This window comes from Glycine max, chromosome 17, assembly GCF_000004515.6.
Source record: "Glycine max cultivar Williams 82 chromosome 17, Glycine_max_v4.0, whole genome shotgun sequence".
Taxonomy (NCBI): Eukaryota; Viridiplantae; Streptophyta; class Magnoliopsida; order Fabales; family Fabaceae; genus Glycine; species Glycine max.
This window is the reverse complement of record NC_038253.2, coordinates 2266126-2286876: the sequence shown is the minus strand read 5'-3', so window position 1 is coordinate 2286876 and position 20751 is coordinate 2266126. Positions and strand designations below refer to the sequence as shown.

The window sequence follows — 20751 nt, the reverse complement described above, 5'->3', positions numbered from 1 at the left end:
AGTATGTGCATATTTCAACAATCGAAATAGAGTTTAATCTAACAAAATTCATATATAAAAATGGACTTATATATGTAACAAATTGAACCCAAACATGAATCTTTCACTCTATTAGAACATCTTCAACCCAATACTTCTATTTGGGTTTTTAAATGGATCTTACATATATTCGTCACTCACTTTTACTCTACCTAATACAAACACCTCAAAAGCACCTATTTTCTTCAATCTAATATCTCTATTTGGGTCCCATAAAACAACTCACTTAATATTTCAATTTTTTAAGCAAAAAATTAACATGGCCCACAAAATCAAATTTGAATACCGGTGCTAAGTATAGAAAACTCAATTGGAAACCCGTATCATCACATTCATTTTCTTTTTATCAATAATTGTTAATTGTTCGTCTTACTATTCTATTACGAAACTAATACTTTGATCCTCAAATATTGTGCTTGCACATGATCTTAGTAGTTTCCTACATTTATTTGTATTATTTATTTTGTAAAACATATGGCATATTTTTAAGAGTTTGATTTGCGTAAACTATCAGTTTCACACAATTTACATGATTAACTAATAAAAAAAAGTTGTTGTTGATATGATTTTTAAAATAATATTATAAAAATTAATGCATTTATCATACACATGGTCATTTATAATTTGATAGTGTAAAAACAATCCTTTAATGCATTTATTATAAAAAAAATTCCTTTCTGTATATATTGTGTGCTCTATTTTTAATATTAATTTAAAATTTTGTCTAACTTAATTTTTATAATTTTATAGTATTTATTTGATATATTATTTTATAGAAATATACTAGTATTCAACAAAAGAAAAATTCTAGTATGCTAGCAGTTAACAAAAATCAAAGTTTTTTTTTGTTTTTATTTATTGATTATTGATTTCCTAATTAGTGTGGCCACGAAATCGATATTAAAAATGTACATATTGTATTCATAATTTAGTGACATGCAAATCAGAAATAAATAATTTACTGGTTGAATGAAATGACCGTTGAAAGTTTAAAAGTTTAAAAACATAGGGTTGCATATTGTGATTTATTGTTGAGGACCCGTCCCATCGCTTGGATCCATAACCCGCATCGAGCGAGCGCGAAGGTTGAGATCCAAGATCCAAACCAAACCCCCACATTACATAAAGCTAAGTAACCATCCAATCCAAACTCAGCTCCTAGCTAGGGTTTTTCGAATTCCCATTCTTCCTTCCTTCCTTCTGCTTTTATCGATCTCCAACGAAACCAAACCATGTCGCTCAGGCCAAATGCCAGAACCGAGATTCGCCGCAACCGTTACAAGGTCGCCGTCGACGCCGACGAGGGCCGCCGGAGAAGAGAGGACAACATGGTCGAGATCCGCAAGAGCAAGCGCGAAGAGAGTTTGCTCAAGAAGCGTCGTGAAGGCCTCCAAGCTCAGCAACAGTTTCCCGCTCCTCTTCAGAACTCCACCGTCGACAAGAAGGTACATTCTCGTTTCTTCTTCTTAATTCCTATTCCATTCTCTTCACATTTTTTTCCTCTGCTTTCATTGTATTAGGGTTCGATCGCATGGTTTGATAGGGTTTTGGATGTTAGTTACTGTGATGGTGGTTAGTTTTAGGAACGTTTTTTTTAATGGTTATCCGTGTCTGTTGTTGCAGCTGGAGAGTCTTCCTGCCATGGTTGCTGGAGTTTGGTCGGATGATAATAGTATTCAACTTGAAGCCACTACGCAATTTCGCAAGCTGCTTTCGATTGGTAACTGTGATTTCTGAATAACCAATAATGTGATTCTGATTTCTAATTGCTATTTTTTGAATCCCATATGTTGCTTCGATTCTCCGTGTTGATGCGGTTATTGATTTTTTTTTCTTTCTATAGAACGGAGCCCTCCGATTGAGGAAGTTATTCAAGCTGGTGTTGTTCCACGTTTTGTTGAGTTTCTTGTTAGAGAGGATTTCCCTCAACTTCAGGTTTGAATGCCTTTTTTCTTTTCATCTTATTTGTTTTTCCTTGTGGTGGATATTCATTAGTAATTTATGTCACTTGTTGTTTGTTTGTTTAGTTTGAGGCTGCGTGGGCTCTCACAAACATTGCATCTGGGACTTCTGAGAACACTAAGGTGGTAATTGATCATGGGGCAGTTCCTATATTTGTCAAGCTACTTAGTTCACCTAGTGATGATGTTCGGGAGCAGGTATGTTATGTTTGAATGCATCTGTAGCTGTACAACTTTTTAATTTTACTGAACTGAAAATTAATTCTCTGAAATTCCAGGCAGTGTGGGCTTTGGGAAATGTTGCTGGTGACTCCCCTAGGTGTAGAGATCTAGTGCTCAGCCAAGGTGCCCTCGTCCCACTGTTGGCCCAGTTGAATGAGCATGCAAAACTTTCAATGCTGAGAAATGCCACATGGACATTATCTAACTTTTGCAGGGGTAAGCCACAGCCTCCGTTTGAGCAGGTAATATCTCTTAAATTGGTTCATTAAACTTGCGAGACAGTGTCTTTTGGCGTATTCTTATTGCTAATATTTAATTGACAGGTGAGACCGGCACTTCCAGCACTCGAGCGTTTGGTTTTTTCCAATGATGAAGAAGTTTTGACAGATGCTTGCTGGGCATTATCATATCTCTCTGATGGCACAAATGACAAAATCCAAGCAGTTATTGAGGCAGGTGTATGTGCCAGATTGGTGCAGCTTCTCATGTGAGTATTAGTTCTGCTATACCTATTGAAATAGATTCTGTTGTTTTAATTGTTAACTGTCTTAACTTTGTATGCATGCTTTTCAGACACCCATCTCCCTCAGTGCTGATTCCTGCTCTTCGTACAGTGGGAAATATTGTGACTGGAGATGATATGCAGACTCAGGTAATGAATTGTCCACAGTTGTAGTAATTTCTTGATATTATTGGAAGGAACAGAAGCAGTTTTCAATCTTCATTTTCTGTCCCAGTTGTTCCACGTATTTTCTTATTCAACTTAAGTTTGTTGAAAAGTTAGTATAATAGTCCTTGCCTCTACAATAGGAATTCAGATTGTCTGCTTCATTGTGTTTTCTTTTCCTCTATCCTTCTGTTCTGTGCATATGCATCATTATCCTAAGAATCTCCTAATTCTGGTGAACTTTTTTTTTTTGTTCCATTAGTGTATTATCAATCATGGTGCACTCCCCTGCCTTTTGAACCTGTTGACAAATAATCATAAAAAAAGCATTAAGAAAGAAGCTTGTTGGACTATATCAAACATTACTGCTGGAAATAAAGAACAGATACAGGTAAGCCAGCAAATCCCAATTGTCACTGTATGTTTTTATAGGTTTTGTTTTTGGTAGTTTTGTTGTCTTGAATCTGCATACATGTTAAACTGAATTGATTTGTTGAGAACATTTGATTGTGGCTTGTTATTGTATATTTGCTTATGCTTCTGCCATTATGGACAATAAATAGTTAAGGTGAAGATATGGTGGAATCGTAACCAAGATTTAGTTTGTCCTTTGATATGCCAGACCGAATGATTGATTTAGTCCCCCCCCCCCCCAAGGAAAAAAGTGGAGTCTATTGAATATAATGCTCTTTGACATTGAACTTTGTTTTTGACCTATTGGAAGCAGGGCTTTGTGTGTGTGTTCATGTTATCAGAATTGCAAGAATTTGGTTTGACGTGATTCTCAGTTTCAGTGATACAGATAAGTAGGTGAGTCATGTTGGGTGCTCAATGGTTCCTGAACTGGGACACATTTCTGCATCTCACACGGTGCTCAATGGTTCAGTTCTCGACTGGGTAGCACATGTATTTGGGTCAGATTGTGCATGACTTGTTTCTGAAATAATCTTATTCTTTCTTTTTTAAAATAATTGTGGCAAAAGGGAGAGGGAAATAATCAACCTAAACCTTCTAAGATGACCCACACGAATTAATTTAGAAAGAAACCCTAGCTCTATTTTCTCTATTTTCTGTCTCTCCCCACACTGCACAGTGCTTCTGCATCCTATTTTATTGTATTCATTATTGGAGGTCCTTCTGGTCAGTGGTCCCCTGCCTTTATTTTGATGTTTTTATACTTGTCTCTCCTCTTTGATGTTGCTGTTTTGTATTTTGGGTGAAAAATGAGTCACAAAAAAAGAAAAAGATATTGATATTCCTTTTTTTACCTATTGATATTTTCATATGTTTCTTAATGTTAAAATGGTCTCGGATTTAAGTCTATCTCTATTGATCATGATCATGAATAATGAATTGGTGCTTTTGTATGACTTTGTTAGCTATACATGAGTCTTAATTATTGGTCATCATGAATCTTACTATTCACAAATAAAAAAAAAAATAAGCCTTTTGATTCACGATTTGAATCATGAATTGACAACCTTATTCATATTAATGCAAAGTGTAAGATTTTTCCTTTTTGTTTGTTAGAAAAACTTATGCATTCTATATCTGTAGACTGTTATTGAAGCTGGTCTGGTTGCACCCCTTGTCAATCTTCTTCAAAATGCGGAATTTGACATTAAAAAGGAAGCTGCTTGGGCAATCTCAAATGCTACATCTGGTGGAATTCATGAGCAGATCAAGTATGTTATTTCCTCTGATTGGTTGTTCTTTATAATGCACACTTTTTATGAATTTGTGGTATTCACTCATCTTATGCTGTTTCAAGGTACTTGGTGAGTCAGGGTTGCATAAAGCCTCTTTGTGATCTTCTTGTTTGCCCAGACCCAAGAATTGTTACTGTCTGTTTAGAAGGCCTAGAGAATATTCTGAAGGTTGGAGAAGCTGAGAAGAGCCTAGGTAACACTGGAGATGTTAACGAGTATGCACAGATGATAGATGATGCTGAGGGATTGGAGAAGATTGAAAACCTACAGAGTCATGACAACAATGAAATATATGAAAAGGCTGTTAAAATTCTTGAAACATATTGGTTGGAAGAAGAAGATGAGACACTACCTTCAGGAGATGGTGCTCAACCTGGTTTCAATTTCGGAAACAATGAGCTTCCAGTCCCATCTGGTGGATTCAACTTCAGCTGAAGATATTTTCCTGAGAAGGTAAATGCTTTACATGTCTTTTCAGGTCATAAATCATATAATCATGCTTTTGGCTCATCTTGTATAAAAAGCCCCAGCGTTATTTCTAAATCATTTGGTTTGGATAATTGTAGGGACTTGTTGGACGAAGTAGGGTTTATGCCGGGTGGGCGTTGGGATAAAGTCTGGAGGGTCAGTTATTGCACCTTGTGTCCTTCGTGGTTCATGAGGTGCCGGGGAGGGTCAGTCTACGCTACCAAGTCCAAGTAAGAAGGGACTGGTGGATTCAACAGCAGCATAATGATCTTTTCAGCCGTGTTTGTTGTACTTAAAATACATAAAGCTGGTGGAAGGTTGTATATGTTGCAGTGGCAGGGACACGGGTATATGGCGAGGGGTTTTTTTCTTTAATGCGGCTTTGAGTGCTGTTTTTTATTTGAGTCCTAGTTTTATTGGTATGATTTATTGGGTCAGTATTTGATTTGGGTAAATATATCATTTCCAAACCAATTTTATGGTCTATTCCAAATTCCAATCGAAGAATTAGTGCTATTTTTGTGCGTCATTTTGAAGCTTTTGCTACTTGATTATTTCACCCGCAACGCATTGGCCACTGCATATGTTAGGCTTTGGCTGATATTCATTTTTTATTTTTTTAAAATACAAAAGTATGATCAAAGAGAAAGTTACAAAAACATGAGTTATATATTGCCAAACCAACTTTCCCCACGATGCCCATTACTTATACCCATATGCCTGGTCAATTGAACTGGGACACGTCAAGTAAGTGTCCTCGTTATTTTGAAGTTAGAAAATAGTCATTTAACTTTTCAATCAAAAACATACTTTAATTTAAATGTCATTTATTGTTAATTTTACTAAAATTAATTTTGGTTGGGTGTTTTATTCTGCCTTTTGTTTTGCATGATGTCATGCAAAAGTCAAAGTATTATTGCTTTCGCTTTTAACGAGACCAATATGCGAGGATCGGCATTCCTGGCAAAGCATTTTTTCTTTCTAATAACTTGGCCCTGGCAGAGGGTCATTTCTCTTCTTTTTTTTTTTTAACAAGTCATTCCTTCTTTGTGTGTCAGGCAACATTTCTAATAACTTGTCCAAATGGAGAAAGGTGCGTGGCAGGTGGAATAGACTATATAGCATGACCTTACTTCAACATCAACAGTAAAAATTTAAGAGTATCTTAGGCAGCGTAAGTTAAACTCTTAGCATTAACTTGTCCAAATGGAAAAAGGAGCAGGTGAGGGGGAATAGAGCATGACCTTACTTCAACATCAAAAGTCCCTGATGATGCATGGAATAAAATCACATGTAAAGGTGTTAGAACCGCATGATAAAATTAGGAGTAAAATTTCTATGTAATTTTTTAGATTAAATGGGTTGAATATTTTATGTGATAAATATTTTAATTTGTCAGATTTGAAAAAAATTTGACGGTCTCTAATTTTTATATAAAAAGCGTTGTATTTTAAATTTTTTATCTTATTTTTCACAAACGTTTTATGCCTATAAAGTGTAAAATAAATTGTGTTTTACAAAGTTAAAAAAGAAGATAAGATTTTTTAAAATCTCATGAAAATAAAATATTTGACCCATATTTTTTTAATAAAAGCGGAAATTAAATATTTGACCTATATAATATTAAGACTAAATTATAATTTTAATTTCTTTATAGTTTTTAATCCATGATTTCGATTCTCTGTTTTTTTTTTTTTGCAAATTTGACTCTCTTATTTTAAAAAATTCACAATCTTGTTTCAATCTGTAATTTTTCATATATTATTTCTTTTATTAAAAAGAAATTAATACGAGATCTATTAAGTCTTTTAGTATGGATATCTATCTACTGAGTATTTATAAAAAATAGTAATTTGTTTAAAATAAGGCGTAGAATATCCAACCCGCTATGCATTTTCCATCCCCTGCTTATTATTTATACCGATTACTTAAGGAAGAAAATATTAGTTTTATCAAAAAATTTAAGATATTGATATCTTTAGTGAACTATAGATTCGAAATCAGTACGTGTATATTGGTTGGACCCATAATTAAAAATATCCATAAATAGGCGATTTCATTGCCAGTTGATAATTCATGCCGCGTAAGTGAAACTTGTTAGAATAAAAAAAAATGAGTATGATCAGTACTTCACTATGAGTGGTCCCAGAAGAAGCTATAGCCTACATGTCATCCTTTAGAACCCGAAAGGCATTGCTAGCATTCGCTTTTACTCCTCATTTTGTCTAGTGTTTTTTTTTATATAAAAAAACAAAAAAAATCATGGTTATTAACATTTTTATGTATTTGATTTTTAATCGAGTTTTATGGTCTCATATAATTTATGCGGTCAACCTTAACTAATGAAATAAAATTATTGATGTTGCATAATAAACTTTTGTTTATTTCTTATCTAACTACTGACAGGTTTCTATCTGTGCTTCATCGCAAGTTCAACTTGCGTTGTGCAATGTGCATGGCAGAACGTCCTTTCTCTTTACATTATGTGATTTGCAATTTCCTTTGTCAAAATTCACTAATTTGTGATCTTGGTGTTCAGGACGATTCAAAGATGTGATTAATTGAAAATGTTTCCTTCTTTTGCTTTGAAAAAAAAACTGAAGATATTTTCTTAAAACCTCATTTCGTTTTTTAAAGAAAAATACGTATGAACTTCACTTTCGTAGAAAAATAAGAATAATGATGTTATTTTTACATGTATTGATTGGATAAACAAAATAAAAAGAAAAAAGGTGAAGTCCTTCTTAATCCGTGAGTGAAAAAGATAATGAAAGTAAACAATTAAATTATAAGAAAAATACTATTTATACTAAAGTTTAAAAAGTTATGACATATTTAATTATTACATGTTTGACCATGTTTTATTACAATCAAACTAATCAATTGTAAATCAATCACCCATGATAGGACAAGAAAAAACTGATCGATTATAGTTTTCATTAATCTTGTAACTAAGTGATTACATGTTACTTGTGTGATTCCTTAGCCTTTGGCCAGGATAAACAAAAATAAATCTTGAAAGTTACAACATCAAATATTATTAGAAACAAGTCTTTAACTAATATTTGAAATCTTATAAAAAAACTGATATTTGAAATGGAAAAAATGAAAAAACATAGAGCTCTTAGATATGTTAATCAATAAAGAACAACAAAAAAAAAAGATAGTATATATTTAATGCACAAACAAGTCCTTAATTATGTTTCACTTGCCATAATCTTGCATATCATTACAATCAAACTAATCAATTGGAAATCAATCACCAATGGTAAGACAAGGGAAAATCTAGGGATTATAGTTTTCATTAGTTTTGTAATTGATTAGATGTTACTTGTGTAATTCAATTAGAACTTATTCTTTGACGAGAATAAACAAAAATAAATATCGAAGGCACAACATAAAGCTATTAGATATGTTAATCAATAAACAACAACAAAAAAAAAGTATATATTTAATGCACAAATAAGTCCTTAATTATGTTTCACTTGTCAGTTACAACTTATCTTTTGATGAAAATAAACAAAAATAAACCTTTAAAGGCAAAATATCATATATTACTAAAAATATGTCTTTAACTAATATTTGAAATGGAAAGAACGGACAAACATAAATTCATTAGATATGTTAATAAGTAGACAACAAATACTAACAATTGATTACAAGTTACTTGCATAATTCAATTACAACTTAGCCTTTTACATGAACAAACGAAAAATAAATCTTGAGAGACACACCACCAAATACTAACAAAATCGGATTTATAACTAATATTTAAAATAGAGAGAACGGATAAACATAAACTCCTTAGATATGTTAATCACAATCATATGTATTTAATCACAATCAAGTTCTTAATTATGTTTTATTTTTCATAATCTTGCATGTCATTTCAATCAAACTAATAAATTAGAAATGAATCATTGGTGTAAAGGCAAAGGAAAATTCATTAATTATAATTATACACTAGTCTTGTAACTAATTGACTGCACGTTACTTGTGTAGTTTAGTTACAACTTAGTCATTGGTAGTAACAAATCCAAGTAAATCCTGAAAGACACATGCCTAGATAATAGAAATAGGTCTATAACTAATTTGAAATGGATAAAACAAACATAAAGTTGTTAGATACATTAGTTAATAAAAGAAAAAAAACACATATAAAACAATAATATGTATTTAACACGAATAGATCCTTAATTATGCTTCACTTACCATAATGTTGCATGTGGATGGAGTGTTCACTACTTTTATCTTTCAAACGTGCAAAACTCGTCAATATAGACATCTTTACCCTATGAATTAGGTTATGAGATATATTTTTGTTTCAATCGGTTTTCTTTTTTTTTTTTGAAAAAAAAAATCACAAATAATAGATTTTAAACCTATGTGATGCACGGGCTTATTTAAAATATTTTATTTTTCATTTTTTAAAATATATGTATATTCATATAAATATAAATATTAGTTTTTAAATTATTTAATAAATTTAAAAATACAATTTCATTAGAATTGAGAAAGATGATTAATTATATTTTATTTAAACAAATTGTATCTTAAAAATTAAAGGCTATTGAGATTTATTATGTTTTGTTTTTTCCTAAATAATAATAGCTATGCAGTACCTATATGAAAAATATAATTTTTAAATGTAAATGAATGAATAATATATAATTATCCAAATTTAAGTGTTAGTTTTCCAAGTGTTGATATTATATTAACATATACTTAATTTTTGTATGTTTATAAATAATTATTTTAATATATTTATTTTTAAAATATAAATTATTTTAAAATTTCTTGTAAAAATAATTTTTTTCATCATGTTTACTATTAGTGATGTCTTTTAGTTTGGTGTTATTAAAAAATATTATTGTTATTATTATTTATTATTATTTTAATTTAAAATTAATGGAATAATTTAACTATATAAAATTCATTAAATTATTTGAAGTGTAATTATAAAAAATATATAAAAAATAGATAGCTAATGAATAAGGATAAAGTTGTAACAATAGGTTCTTTTTTCTGTTAAATAAAAAATATTATAAGTTGAAGATAAAGTATGAATTATATTATTTTTTTAATATTATGAATATTAGACATTAACATGTATTATTTTCCCTTTCCCCGTTCAACTATTTTTTTAAAACCCAAAATTATATTATTAATAATAAAACTAGTGAATAAGACAATTCGGGTCAATAAACAGACTACAATTGCAACCACAAAATCAAAATCTTATTGCATAAAATATACAACTCGGTACAAGTAATACAAAACTCATAGGATACATATCAAATATGCTTATATTCTTATATTCTCTCAACATAATAAGATATTTTAATCCACCCTTCATGTAACAACAACAATAGTATCAACTTACAATACAATTCTCCGGAGACTATCTCTTATGTTATTCGCTACCTTTTCCACGAATAGTTTTCATGACTTGCTCCCTACCGTCTAATACGTGACATAACAACAACTTTATCTCTATTATGCTATAGGATTAAAAAAAATATGCATTTGCTTACTAGTTATTTTCGTTATTTTGTTCAACTATAAATTCAGAGATGATATCATGATGTCATTATAATATCCAATATTAACAGAAATTAAAAATAAACAGAACGAAAGTGCTTATCAAAAGAGAAATAATAAGAGATTATTATAAGAAATAAAAAAGGAATCAAAAACCAATCAAATGAAAATAAAAGAGACTAAAATACTTATTCTTTTAGGACTTAGTTCAAGTTTATATAGAGAAAGACAATCTACCAATTTAATGTCCAATGTTACAAAAGGCAATATGATTATTATTAATATAAAATTAATAGATATAAAAAGCATTAAATGAAGAAAAACTAAAAATCATACTACTGTTATCTATAACTATTTCTTTTACAATCAAATTATAGTCTATAAACGGTAACCATTACTTATAAATATAAGACATGAATTATAAGTTATTAATTGAAAAAATAAATGGATAAAAGCTAAAATACTGTAAGTTATAATAAGTTTTTCATTATCCTTAAATAATAACTAAAAATATAGTTTTAAAAATAATTATATATATATATATATATATATATATGAAGTGATTATATACAGGGATACATGTTTTTTATTTTAAGACATTATAAATTTATTTGACTACGTTATATTTTTATTTTATTAGTTTTTACTTATTGTATTTAATAAATATATAAAGAAACGCAGTCATATTTAATTTCATTAAAAATTAATTATGAAGGATATAATTTAATAACGTTTTAATTTAAATTTATTCAAATCTTGAATGTTAAATTAAATATTAATTTTAATATTAAGTAGTAACATTTTATTTATTATATAATTTTGTTTTACATTAATATTTTAATATAAAAATTAAATAATAAATTATCATGCATGTCTATATATATATTTTTATCATCCATATTTATAATTAATTATATTCATATCTTAACTAATAATATATTATAAATAAAAACAATAATAATACTAATTATTATTATTATTTATAAAATATAACACGAAATCAATGGGAGTTGTAAGATTATAAAAAAAATGTAATTGTTCTAAAATATTTTATTTAAAATTACATTGAATCAAATCAATTGTTAAATTAATAAAAAAAATTGAATGGTTCTAAAATTCTCAAGCGTTTAAATCAATCACAATTGGATAATTAATAAAATAAATCTAATGGTTCTAAAATGTTTAAAATAGATTTTTTTTATTTTTAAATTGATATTATATTATTTATTATTTTATTTGTTTTCTCTATTTCTATTTAATAAATATATAAAATATTATAATTATAATAATAGTAAATATTAAAAAAAAAAATTCCATTATTTTTACACCACATTAAATTATATCAACAATTGTTGTGAATTAAAGTTTTAATCCGATGGTTAAAAAATGTTAAAGTAAAGATTACTTAATTAAATAAAATCAACGGTTGTTGTCAAGCTAAACTTTTCTTTCAATGATTCTAAAAACTTTAGTATATATATATATATAACCTTGTTTTAGTTTCAGTAACTTGAAAATCAAGTGCTTCAATAAATACAATCAGTGCAAGGTTCTTGATGGAGTACTACCTATCCTGTGGTTCTTTTCAGTCAACAATTGTGAGTGAAGAGGAGGAATTCACATGTTTAATTAGGAAATGAACAAATAGAATACGAAACCAAAGATAGAAATTGTGGGTGAAGAAGAGGAGCAGGAATTCACATGCTTTGGGGACAAGCAGCAACAAAGTAGAACCATTATTATTCTCTTAATTGCTAAAAGTTTCCTTTCTTTAATTTATACAAGAACACGTGACAGCAAAACTAGCTCTCACACATCATTATCGCCATTATTATTTTTCAAAATCATCATCATAATATTTGTTGTTCCGAGTTTTTTAATCTAGTAAGATAGGAAAATGAGCGGAATGTTAGTTGTTGTCTTGTTGTTAAAGGTTAATTGAATGAAGTATGTTGAAGGGTAAGTTTCTTATTTGGAACTGGAGCTGCACTATCACTTTATAAAAATTATAAATTTGATCCATTCAATAAAAAATTTTAATTTTAAAGGTTGAATAATGAGAATTTAATATATACAAAAAAAATAATTTAATTTTAAAGGTTGAATCATGAGAATTTAATATATATATAAAAAAACTAAATAGTTTGTATACAATGAAAACAAATTTGTTTTGTGTTATCTTCAATATTAAAATTTATATACAATGAAAAAAATTAATATAATATAATTTTATTTATATATTATATCAAGTCTTATTCAATTATTTTGTAGGTACACTAGAAATTGAAGGAAAACTACACCAAATTAGTGCATACCTGTCATAATGATTATTACTAATTGTCTCATTTTTATTTTTGTAAAGGATTACTAATTCTCCGATTCAACCTTTGGGGTACCAAATAATTACACTTGGAAACAGAATTCATAATAATTAAGAATGGCAATAATGATTCGAATTAAGAAAAGTTTAGAGGAAAAGAGATGGCGCGTTTTTGTTGATTTTAGTGGGTTTTGGCGGGTGAAGTGGAAATGGAGCGGGGAGGGAAGGAAATTAGGGTAATTGCAGTAATGTTGAGTTAGGGTTTTGGCGTCCCATTTATAAAGGTCTGCTGCGGCTGTGCGCGCGTGTGTCTGCGTTGCGAGTGTCGTCGTTTTGATTCCCCCCTTCTCTCTCTCTCTCTCTATAAACTTCTCTCTCTTCCCCTCTTTCCTTCTCACTCTCTCTCTCTCTCACCCCACTCACTCACTCTCTTACTCTCTGCATGCTTCTGCTTCTTCTCTCGCTCTGATTCCGCGGAATCAATTCAAATCAGCTTCTGGGAATCGAATCTCAGATCTCGGAGATCAGAATGGTGGATCCAACTGGAAAAGTGAGTGCTAGCCTTCTCTTATCGTTTCATGATTTCTAATTAGGGTTTGTTTCACTAATTCAGGTTGTGTTTTTCAGGGATCGGAGGTTGAAGTTGAGGACTCAAACTCAAACCCTAACGCTCCTTCCTCAGGGAACAGTCCGAGCAGCAACAATGAGCAGAAGAAAACCTGCGCCGATTGCGGCACCACCAAGACCCCTCTCTGGAGGGGTGGTCCTGCAGGACCTAAGGTCAGTACTCTCACTCTCATCTCCATTTCTCAGATCGCGCCACGTGGCTTTAAGCCAACCCTTGATCTCACTCTGCTAATTGCTTATCATTTTCTTGCAGTCTCTGTGCAACGCGTGCGGGATCAGAAGCAGGAAGAAGAAGAGAGCGATCCTGGGAATCAACAAGGGGAGCACCGAGGACGGAAGGAAAGGAAAGAGGACCGGCGGAGGCGGCGGAATTGGCGGAATTGGCGGTGGCGCGTTGGGGAGGGAAGTGTTGTTGCACCGATCGCATTGGAAGAAGCTAGGAGAGGAAGAGAAAGCTGCGGTGTTGTTGATGTCGCTCTCTTATGGATCCGTTTATGCCTGAACCAAATTAATCAATCATTTTAATTATTATTATTATTATTATCATTATTCTAGTTCTAGATGAACAATTATTGAGGAGAATTCTAGATTTTGTTTTAGGATGTTCCTTCCCCTAACCCTTTCCCAAAGTGTATATGTTTAGTTTTTTTTTTTCTCTGTTGAATGAGTGTGTGGGTTGGATGTCAACAACAGTTGTAAGAAAATGAGAAATTATTCAAGTCCAATTTTGGTAATGTAGTTAGTCCTCTATTTTTCATTCTCAGTTGTGCCTTGTTTCAACATTTTGTTTTCTTCTTACTATAGACTGAGGTATGTCGGCGCCGTAGAACGAACAATTTTTAACAACAACAAAATGTCTCGCTAATGACCTAAATTCGAATCTTTTATCTATGACTAGTTTTTAACCTCCGATGATCAAATGCTGAGCTGGGATCTATGATGATCTATGATCTGATGAAATGAAATTCGAGCGTTTTATTTATTTGCTTACCAAAATTTTAAAGCGGGGTCTTCTGTTGTGTTCAAATTATTATGCAAATAAATGAATGTGTGAAGTGTAAGTCAAGTCGAATTATTTAGTGTTTTGAGAGGTGGATTGAATGAATTGGGTAAGTTGTTGAATTTTTGGGAAAAAGTTGAAGGGGTGGCAATTGGGGGAAAAAGGGAAAGAAATTTGAAAGAGGGAGGGAACATGAAATTCATAGTTCCCGCTAGTTTGACTCTAGAAAAGAATGCCATTTAGGAATCACTAATTAGGACTGTGTTTCACCCTTGCGGTCCTGCCTGGTCAGATTTGAAGCAAGGCAATCTTCCAAAGTCCAAGCGCCAAATATCTTTTTTGGACAGAGAAGCACCACTTGTATATTTTAATTAATTTACCAATTAAGTATTATAAACAAGGGTTGATTATTCTAAAATTAGATTAGATTTATGCACTTTTAAATGCCAATTCCTTTTCACTAACTTGTTACCATTATATATAGTTTTCGCTTGTATTTCTCACGTGTGATTGTCTGTAAATCCTTTTTTATGTTATGACAAGAATCCTAATGGAGCACACAATATTTTGTTGCCTTTTCTGTGCTAGAAAATCACATGTAGATAGAATTTTTTACAAATTAAACCAAACAAAAACAGTAGTGCTCATTTTGTTTATAATTAGTATTGTTTTTACTATTCAACCACCATAAATTACTACACTTTGAAATAAAATTGAATTTGCAAAATCTAATCTACATCTATATACTTAAGTGGAGTAACGTACAACTACAATTATTATTTCTTCACTTTTTGGAGTAGAACAACTGAGCCCTCCTTTTTAGCTACGTGAATGCGTAGTATAAAATCATAAAGAGATGTTTGTATTTGAAATATTTTTTACATGTATATGACTACATTTTAAGTTTTATAATTCAGGTTGAAATCAAATATATATTTACGTGATTTACTATGTCTTAGTCAGGATTGACTATTTCCTTTAATGTGAACTACTAAAGGTGTCATTTTCAATATTGTTCAATATCCTGGAGTCTGGACAACAAATTAAATAAAGGTAGGAAAGAACTGCCAATATTGGTCGAGTTTTTCATTTATTAATCAAATGATAATGTATCTCATATCACAATCTTGATTTGCTATCAGTTTCTTTGACTTAGTTTTGCGGCTCTTATTACAATACAATCTGATTTCTGGTCTTCTTGTCTTTCGCTTGTTTTTTGTGTTTTTTATTTTCATGTGGTTCAAAATCTGGCACAATGATTTCAGCATTATGCGTAAACTGAGAAAGACAGAAACCATCCTGAAGTAAGCGCGAAATCATAGCGTAACAATAAAAAGTAATTAAGTTTTTTTTTTTTGTTGACATAAAGTAATTAAGCTATTAGAAGATAATAAGTATAACCAAGTATTATTGCCAAATCAACTCTGAAATTTCTTGATAACCAAGAACACTAATGTGCATAATGCTTGCCAAATGTCATAGTTGAGTCACCTTTTTTTATGTTGCCACTATTGAAATTCAAGCATTTCCATTCATTATTCAATTTGTTTTCCTATGTTGAATACAATGGCTAGTTTTGAATGACAAAAAGTTCGACCATAAATAATTTAATAGGCAATTATATTTGGGTGGGTTCAATATGAAAAAAGGGTTTAATATGACAATTTATACTTAAATAGGGACAACCTAACTGAGAATCAGAGTGCTGCTTAAGTGCTCTCCTTTTTTAATTGGATGAAAAGGGCAATTTATATAATATAACATTACTTTTCTAGGTGTGCTTTTGAAATAAATTATGTAGTGACCATGAGTGAAACCAAACCAAATAAACAAATTCATAATAATATAAATAAATACAAGGAAGTAAAAAAGAAAAAAAGATCTACACAAAGCCGTATATGCATCCTCTGTAGATGTGGTAAAGAATTTATAGAATCATGGGCTAGGATAAAGTGAGGCAATCAACAAGGACGAACCTTTTTTTCCCCATCCTTTTCTGAGGGTACTGTATACAATAATTGAATTTGGTTTTGGTCTTCCTGCTGTCTATCTAGTGTCTTCCCAATCCCAGTCTAGAATAATACTATTTATATACAAAGACCAAAGTTTTTATAATAATAATTGATCTATGTTCATTTTTTCTCCATTTCTCTATTATTACTCATTTTATCACAATTCTTTTCTTTTCTTGGTATCTCATCCTTGCGTGTAAAAGTTATTGGATATAAAAAATAAGTATAAATACAATTTGTGCAAGTAGCAGTTATTTAACTATTACTAAGATATGAAGCAGAAACATCGTACCTAACGTGGTGCTGTCTTAACAGTCCATTATTGTTGGAAAATTTTTGAGGTTGTCTTCAAATTTGCTCAAGGTAAATATGTACTACTACGTAACATGTATGTACTCCTTTAATTGCAGACATAATGATTCCATTAAAATAAGCACAATAATGCTCTCGCTAACTGAAGTGATCTTAAATTCTTAATAATATATCTACGATTTTTAAGTGTTAATTTAGCCGAAATACATATACGATATGCTAATAACTGCTTGGTTTAAAAGAAAATCAAAAGCAATAACTCAACTATTATTTCAAAATACCTACAAATTTCTAATTTTGTTGCTAAATTGGAGGTTCTGAACTTCGGCACAATACAATCCTCGCAAGCCCACATCTATGATATCAACTCATTGCCATTTTATGCTTCAGCATAGAGTATGAACAGTGTCTGTGTGTTGTTCTTACCAGGTTTTAAATTTTTGGACTAGTGAGTAGTCGTTTTCCTCTACGTCCGAGGTCCTTCTTCGGTGGTGAGGTGAGGACTTGAAAAGTGATTCCGATACTCAAATGAGTGGATGCTTCATATGTGTAGACTGAATGAAATGTCCCTTATCCACTTTTGTTTGTTCTTCTCCTCTTATTAGCTAAGGATCATAACTGTTCATGCTGTCCACTAAGGACAATGTGAGATCGTGGTGGTCGGCAGTTGATCCCATACAGTACATGTGTCTATACACTGTAGAACATAAACCGAAACACATCATTGGTCATTTTTCACCTTTCTCCTGGAGGAAGATCCCACTGATTATTGTAGCAAAGTTGCCGTAGTACAAATCAGTAATCTTATTCTCGTGAAACAGATAAAAAGGCTGTCTTATCACTACTGAGTAAAATTAACTAACAACTAGATTCAAATTCATAAAAATGAAATGAAGGATTATGCAAATGAACTCAAATGCAACGAATGGAAATGCAAACAAGCATTACAATTGAGGTACGAAAGACAACAAATGTTGCGCAAGTAAAAGCATATACAAATTCTATAGCTACATGCTGAAGATAACAATAAACAAATAAGTTAATTCAGAAAGCTTTAGGATATGCTCAAGGGGACATAAAATGCGAGGAAATCAAAAGGACTAAAGGGAAGCAAAAATAAGGCATGAAACTAAAAATAACTTGCATTAAATTGTAAATAAAATTATAAGAAATTTAATGAGGAAGGCAATGCTAAATGAAACCTTAGTCTCTATTTTGGATGTCAAATTTGAAGTATTTTTCTCAGTAGCCAAAACCTATTCGCCCCTAGCCCCCTACATAACTAGTGTTTGCACTATCATTATATTGAAATTCCAATTAATCTGTCATGTTCTCAGTAAATACCAACACGTGTGCAGCTACTTTTCAACTTCAGGAATTGCGCCTTTTCCTGCAAAAATAGTGTTGATCATAATTGTCAAATACCGGAGGCTTTCTAGTACCAAGTGTTAATACTGTCGAGTATTGGCATCGAATCCTCATGGCTTGGCGAGCAGGAAAATTAGCTGTGGACAAAGAGATTTGCAAGTTATATAACTGGAGATTATCCTAAGATATATGAACGGTATAGTTTATTAACATATTCAAACTAAAAAAAATATAATGATGATTAATATTTATCGTTAAAAAAATAAGTATATATATATATATATATATATATATATATATATATATATATATATATATATATATATATATTATCAAATGCATATAAAAATATTAGCTAATTTTTTTACTTGAGTTGTGTGAACAAATTCCTGTATATATAAAGATTTTTTTATTTATTTCATATAGTTGTACGTCCGATACTTGAATTTGATACCTCTCTAATTAACTTCAAATAACTTATGATCCACCTGCTCGTTAATAAACAAATGCTATTACTGTTTCTTCGCTTTTTGGAGTGGAAAAATTGAGTTCTCTTATTTCTGCATGAATGCGCAGTATAAATTCATAAAATGGTGTTTTTGTAAACTATTTTTTGCAAGTATATGACTACATGCATTTCAAGTTCCGATTACAGCCCCAATTCATAAGAATGCTGTCGGCCATAAATTTTACGTTGGCAATAGTTTTTCCTCCTTGTCTCTTTAAATATGTCATCTAACCAAGATTCCTTAACAAAGTTTCTTATTGCCGGCATATCACTAAGCTACTGACCTGGCCCCTTTTCATTTCTTGCTGACAATTTTAACAACTACTGGACAACATGTGAAGAAACCATGGAAACAAATTATATATATATATATATATATATATATATATATATATATATATATATATATATATATATATATATATACTTGACTCCTTGTCGACTATCAATAATTGAATGTGATGACTATGTGTGCGTGTTTCTTTATGCGGTTGCACAAGTTTTAAAGTATAAAAATGGAAAAAGCAACAATTTTTATTTTTTATTTTTGCTTCGGAGAGAGAATGATAGTTTGAAGTCACTCAAATGCAAAATTATGTTTAGCCTCTCTTTTTATTTGTAATTTGAAAGTTATTTTGAAGTAGAACTTTTTGAATAACTGTAACCTAACACCTTTAAAATTTAAAAAATCCAAGGTATGCAATTTATAAAAGCTATTTCCCCCTATTTTCTTTTATAAAAAAATTTCTTTAATCTTTAAGAGTTTTTCTCTAATTAAATATATTTATTTCAACTACTTCTGCTAAGGAGAAGATAAATTATATATATAAAAAAAAGAATGAGGTCACACTGTATTTCTTGGTATGTCAAAACTAGTCATGATTTATGTATTTCTTCTTTCGTCTTCTTTGAAGGGGGGAGGACACATGGGATGTCAAAATTATTGCTCTAATGCTATAGAAATTATTGTTATTAATCATCAAAATGCATGAATTTTACCCAAATTATTTAGTAAGGGAATTTTTTAAGCTGATTTTTTTAGAGGATGAAGTGTGTATTAATTTGGTTTTATGATAAGTATCAAAATTAATTGTCTCATGTAAAACATTTTTTAGTAAATATATAAATAAATTACCAAAAGTTCTTTGACATAAATGATTTGAGTCTTTTCATCAAGTTCGGAGATTTAATTTCCGACTTTTGACATGGGATGGCTACGAGAAGTACCCAAAATGAATAATTTAAGATTTCTAATATTAGGAAGGAAATGGAAAAGGCTTCATAATAACTAAAAATAGAATGACACGACAATGTGACCCAAATATCCATTTTGTTTGTGTGCAATGTGGGTCTATGGCCGGGTGTCCATTTAGTGCCCAAGTTTCCCATGTCTTAGCATGCCCTAATGTCTCACTCCTCCCTAAAAAAGAACTGAAATAATGAATAGTATAAAATGAGTGAGAAACGATAAATAAAGTCATTGTTGAATTACAAAAGAAGAGACGAAATCACAAAAATGCAACAAAATTCTGGACGTAATTAAAGAAGAGTGACCCGAGTTCACAAATTTAAGTAATGAAAAGATTGTTTGCTCTCTCCTTAGTCCTAAGTTCGTATATAAATATGGAAATATCAAAAGAGCCATAAATTCAATTGATTTAAAGTTTTAAATTCATTCTCAAAATAAATGAAAAATCTTATGTTGGCTATTTGTTAGATCATTATTACAATGCATATTTTGAAAGAAAAGAAAGAAATTTAAAACTGAAGGTCGAGAAAAGTGGAAAAAGAAAAAGGGGCCTCGATTCTATAGTAGCTAGGGGCGGGGTTTCAGTTCCACCGGGAAGAGTCGTAGAAGAGAAAGATTGATTGAGAGTAGAGGGGCTTTAATTTGGATATGGATGTCAATTGCATTTGCAGTGTGAGAAGAGAAGGGGTCTAATGTGACTTCCAGCTAATTCCTGCCAACACATTTTTGTCCCTAAGCTTGTTTTCTT

General features: G+C 30.7%; 2 protein-coding genes across 2 annotated transcripts; both read left to right on the top strand.

Moving 5' to 3' along the window:
- The first annotated feature begins 1071 nt into the window (after nt 1-1071).
- On the top strand, nt 1072-5582 carry LOC100792804 (importin subunit alpha-2). The gene is made up of 11 exons (XM_003550482.5): nt 1072-1484; nt 1663-1759; nt 1883-1974; nt 2067-2198; nt 2279-2464; nt 2546-2709; nt 2796-2874; nt 3152-3280; nt 4447-4574; nt 4661-5051; nt 5165-5582. Exons 1-10 carry the CDS (start codon nt 1272-1274, stop codon nt 5031-5033), a joined length of 1593 nt encoding a protein of 530 aa, XP_003550530.1. The 5' UTR covers nt 1072-1271; the 3' UTR covers nt 5034-5051; nt 5165-5582.
- Nucleotides 5583-13070: 7488 nt separating this feature from the next.
- On the top strand, nt 13071-14311 carry LOC100789636 (GATA transcription factor 16). Its single transcript, XM_003550478.5, has 3 exons — nt 13071-13477; nt 13555-13707; nt 13808-14311. Exons 1-3 carry the CDS (start codon nt 13457-13459, stop codon nt 14054-14056), a joined length of 423 nt encoding a protein of 140 aa, XP_003550526.1. The 5' UTR covers nt 13071-13456; the 3' UTR covers nt 14057-14311.
- Nucleotides 14312-20751: the final 6440 nt, after the last annotated feature.

What these genes read in the sequence shown, in the direction of transcription:
- LOC100792804 (XM_003550482.5), top strand. Translation starts at nt 1,272, where the DNA reads ATGTCGCTCAGGCCAAATGCCAGAACCGAGATTCGCCGCAACCGTTAC. An exon ending in TCGCAAGCTGCTTTCGATTG is followed by an intron (nt 1,760 to 1,882) that starts GTAACTGTGATT and finishes TTCTTTCTATAG; the next exon opens with AACGGAGCCCTCCGATTGAG. An exon ending in GTGATGATGTTCGGGAGCAG is followed by an intron (nt 2,199 to 2,278) that starts GTATGTTATGTT and finishes CTGAAATTCCAG; the next exon opens with GCAGTGTGGGCTTTGGGAAA.
- LOC100789636 (XM_003550478.5), top strand. Translation starts at nt 13,457, where the DNA reads ATGGTGGATCCAACTGGAAAA. An exon ending in TGGTGGATCCAACTGGAAAA is followed by an intron (nt 13,478 to 13,554) that starts GTGAGTGCTAGC and finishes TGTGTTTTTCAG; the next exon opens with GGATCGGAGGTTGAAGTTGA. An exon ending in GTGGTCCTGCAGGACCTAAG is followed by an intron (nt 13,708 to 13,807) that starts GTCAGTACTCTC and finishes ATTTTCTTGCAG; the next exon opens with TCTCTGTGCAACGCGTGCGG.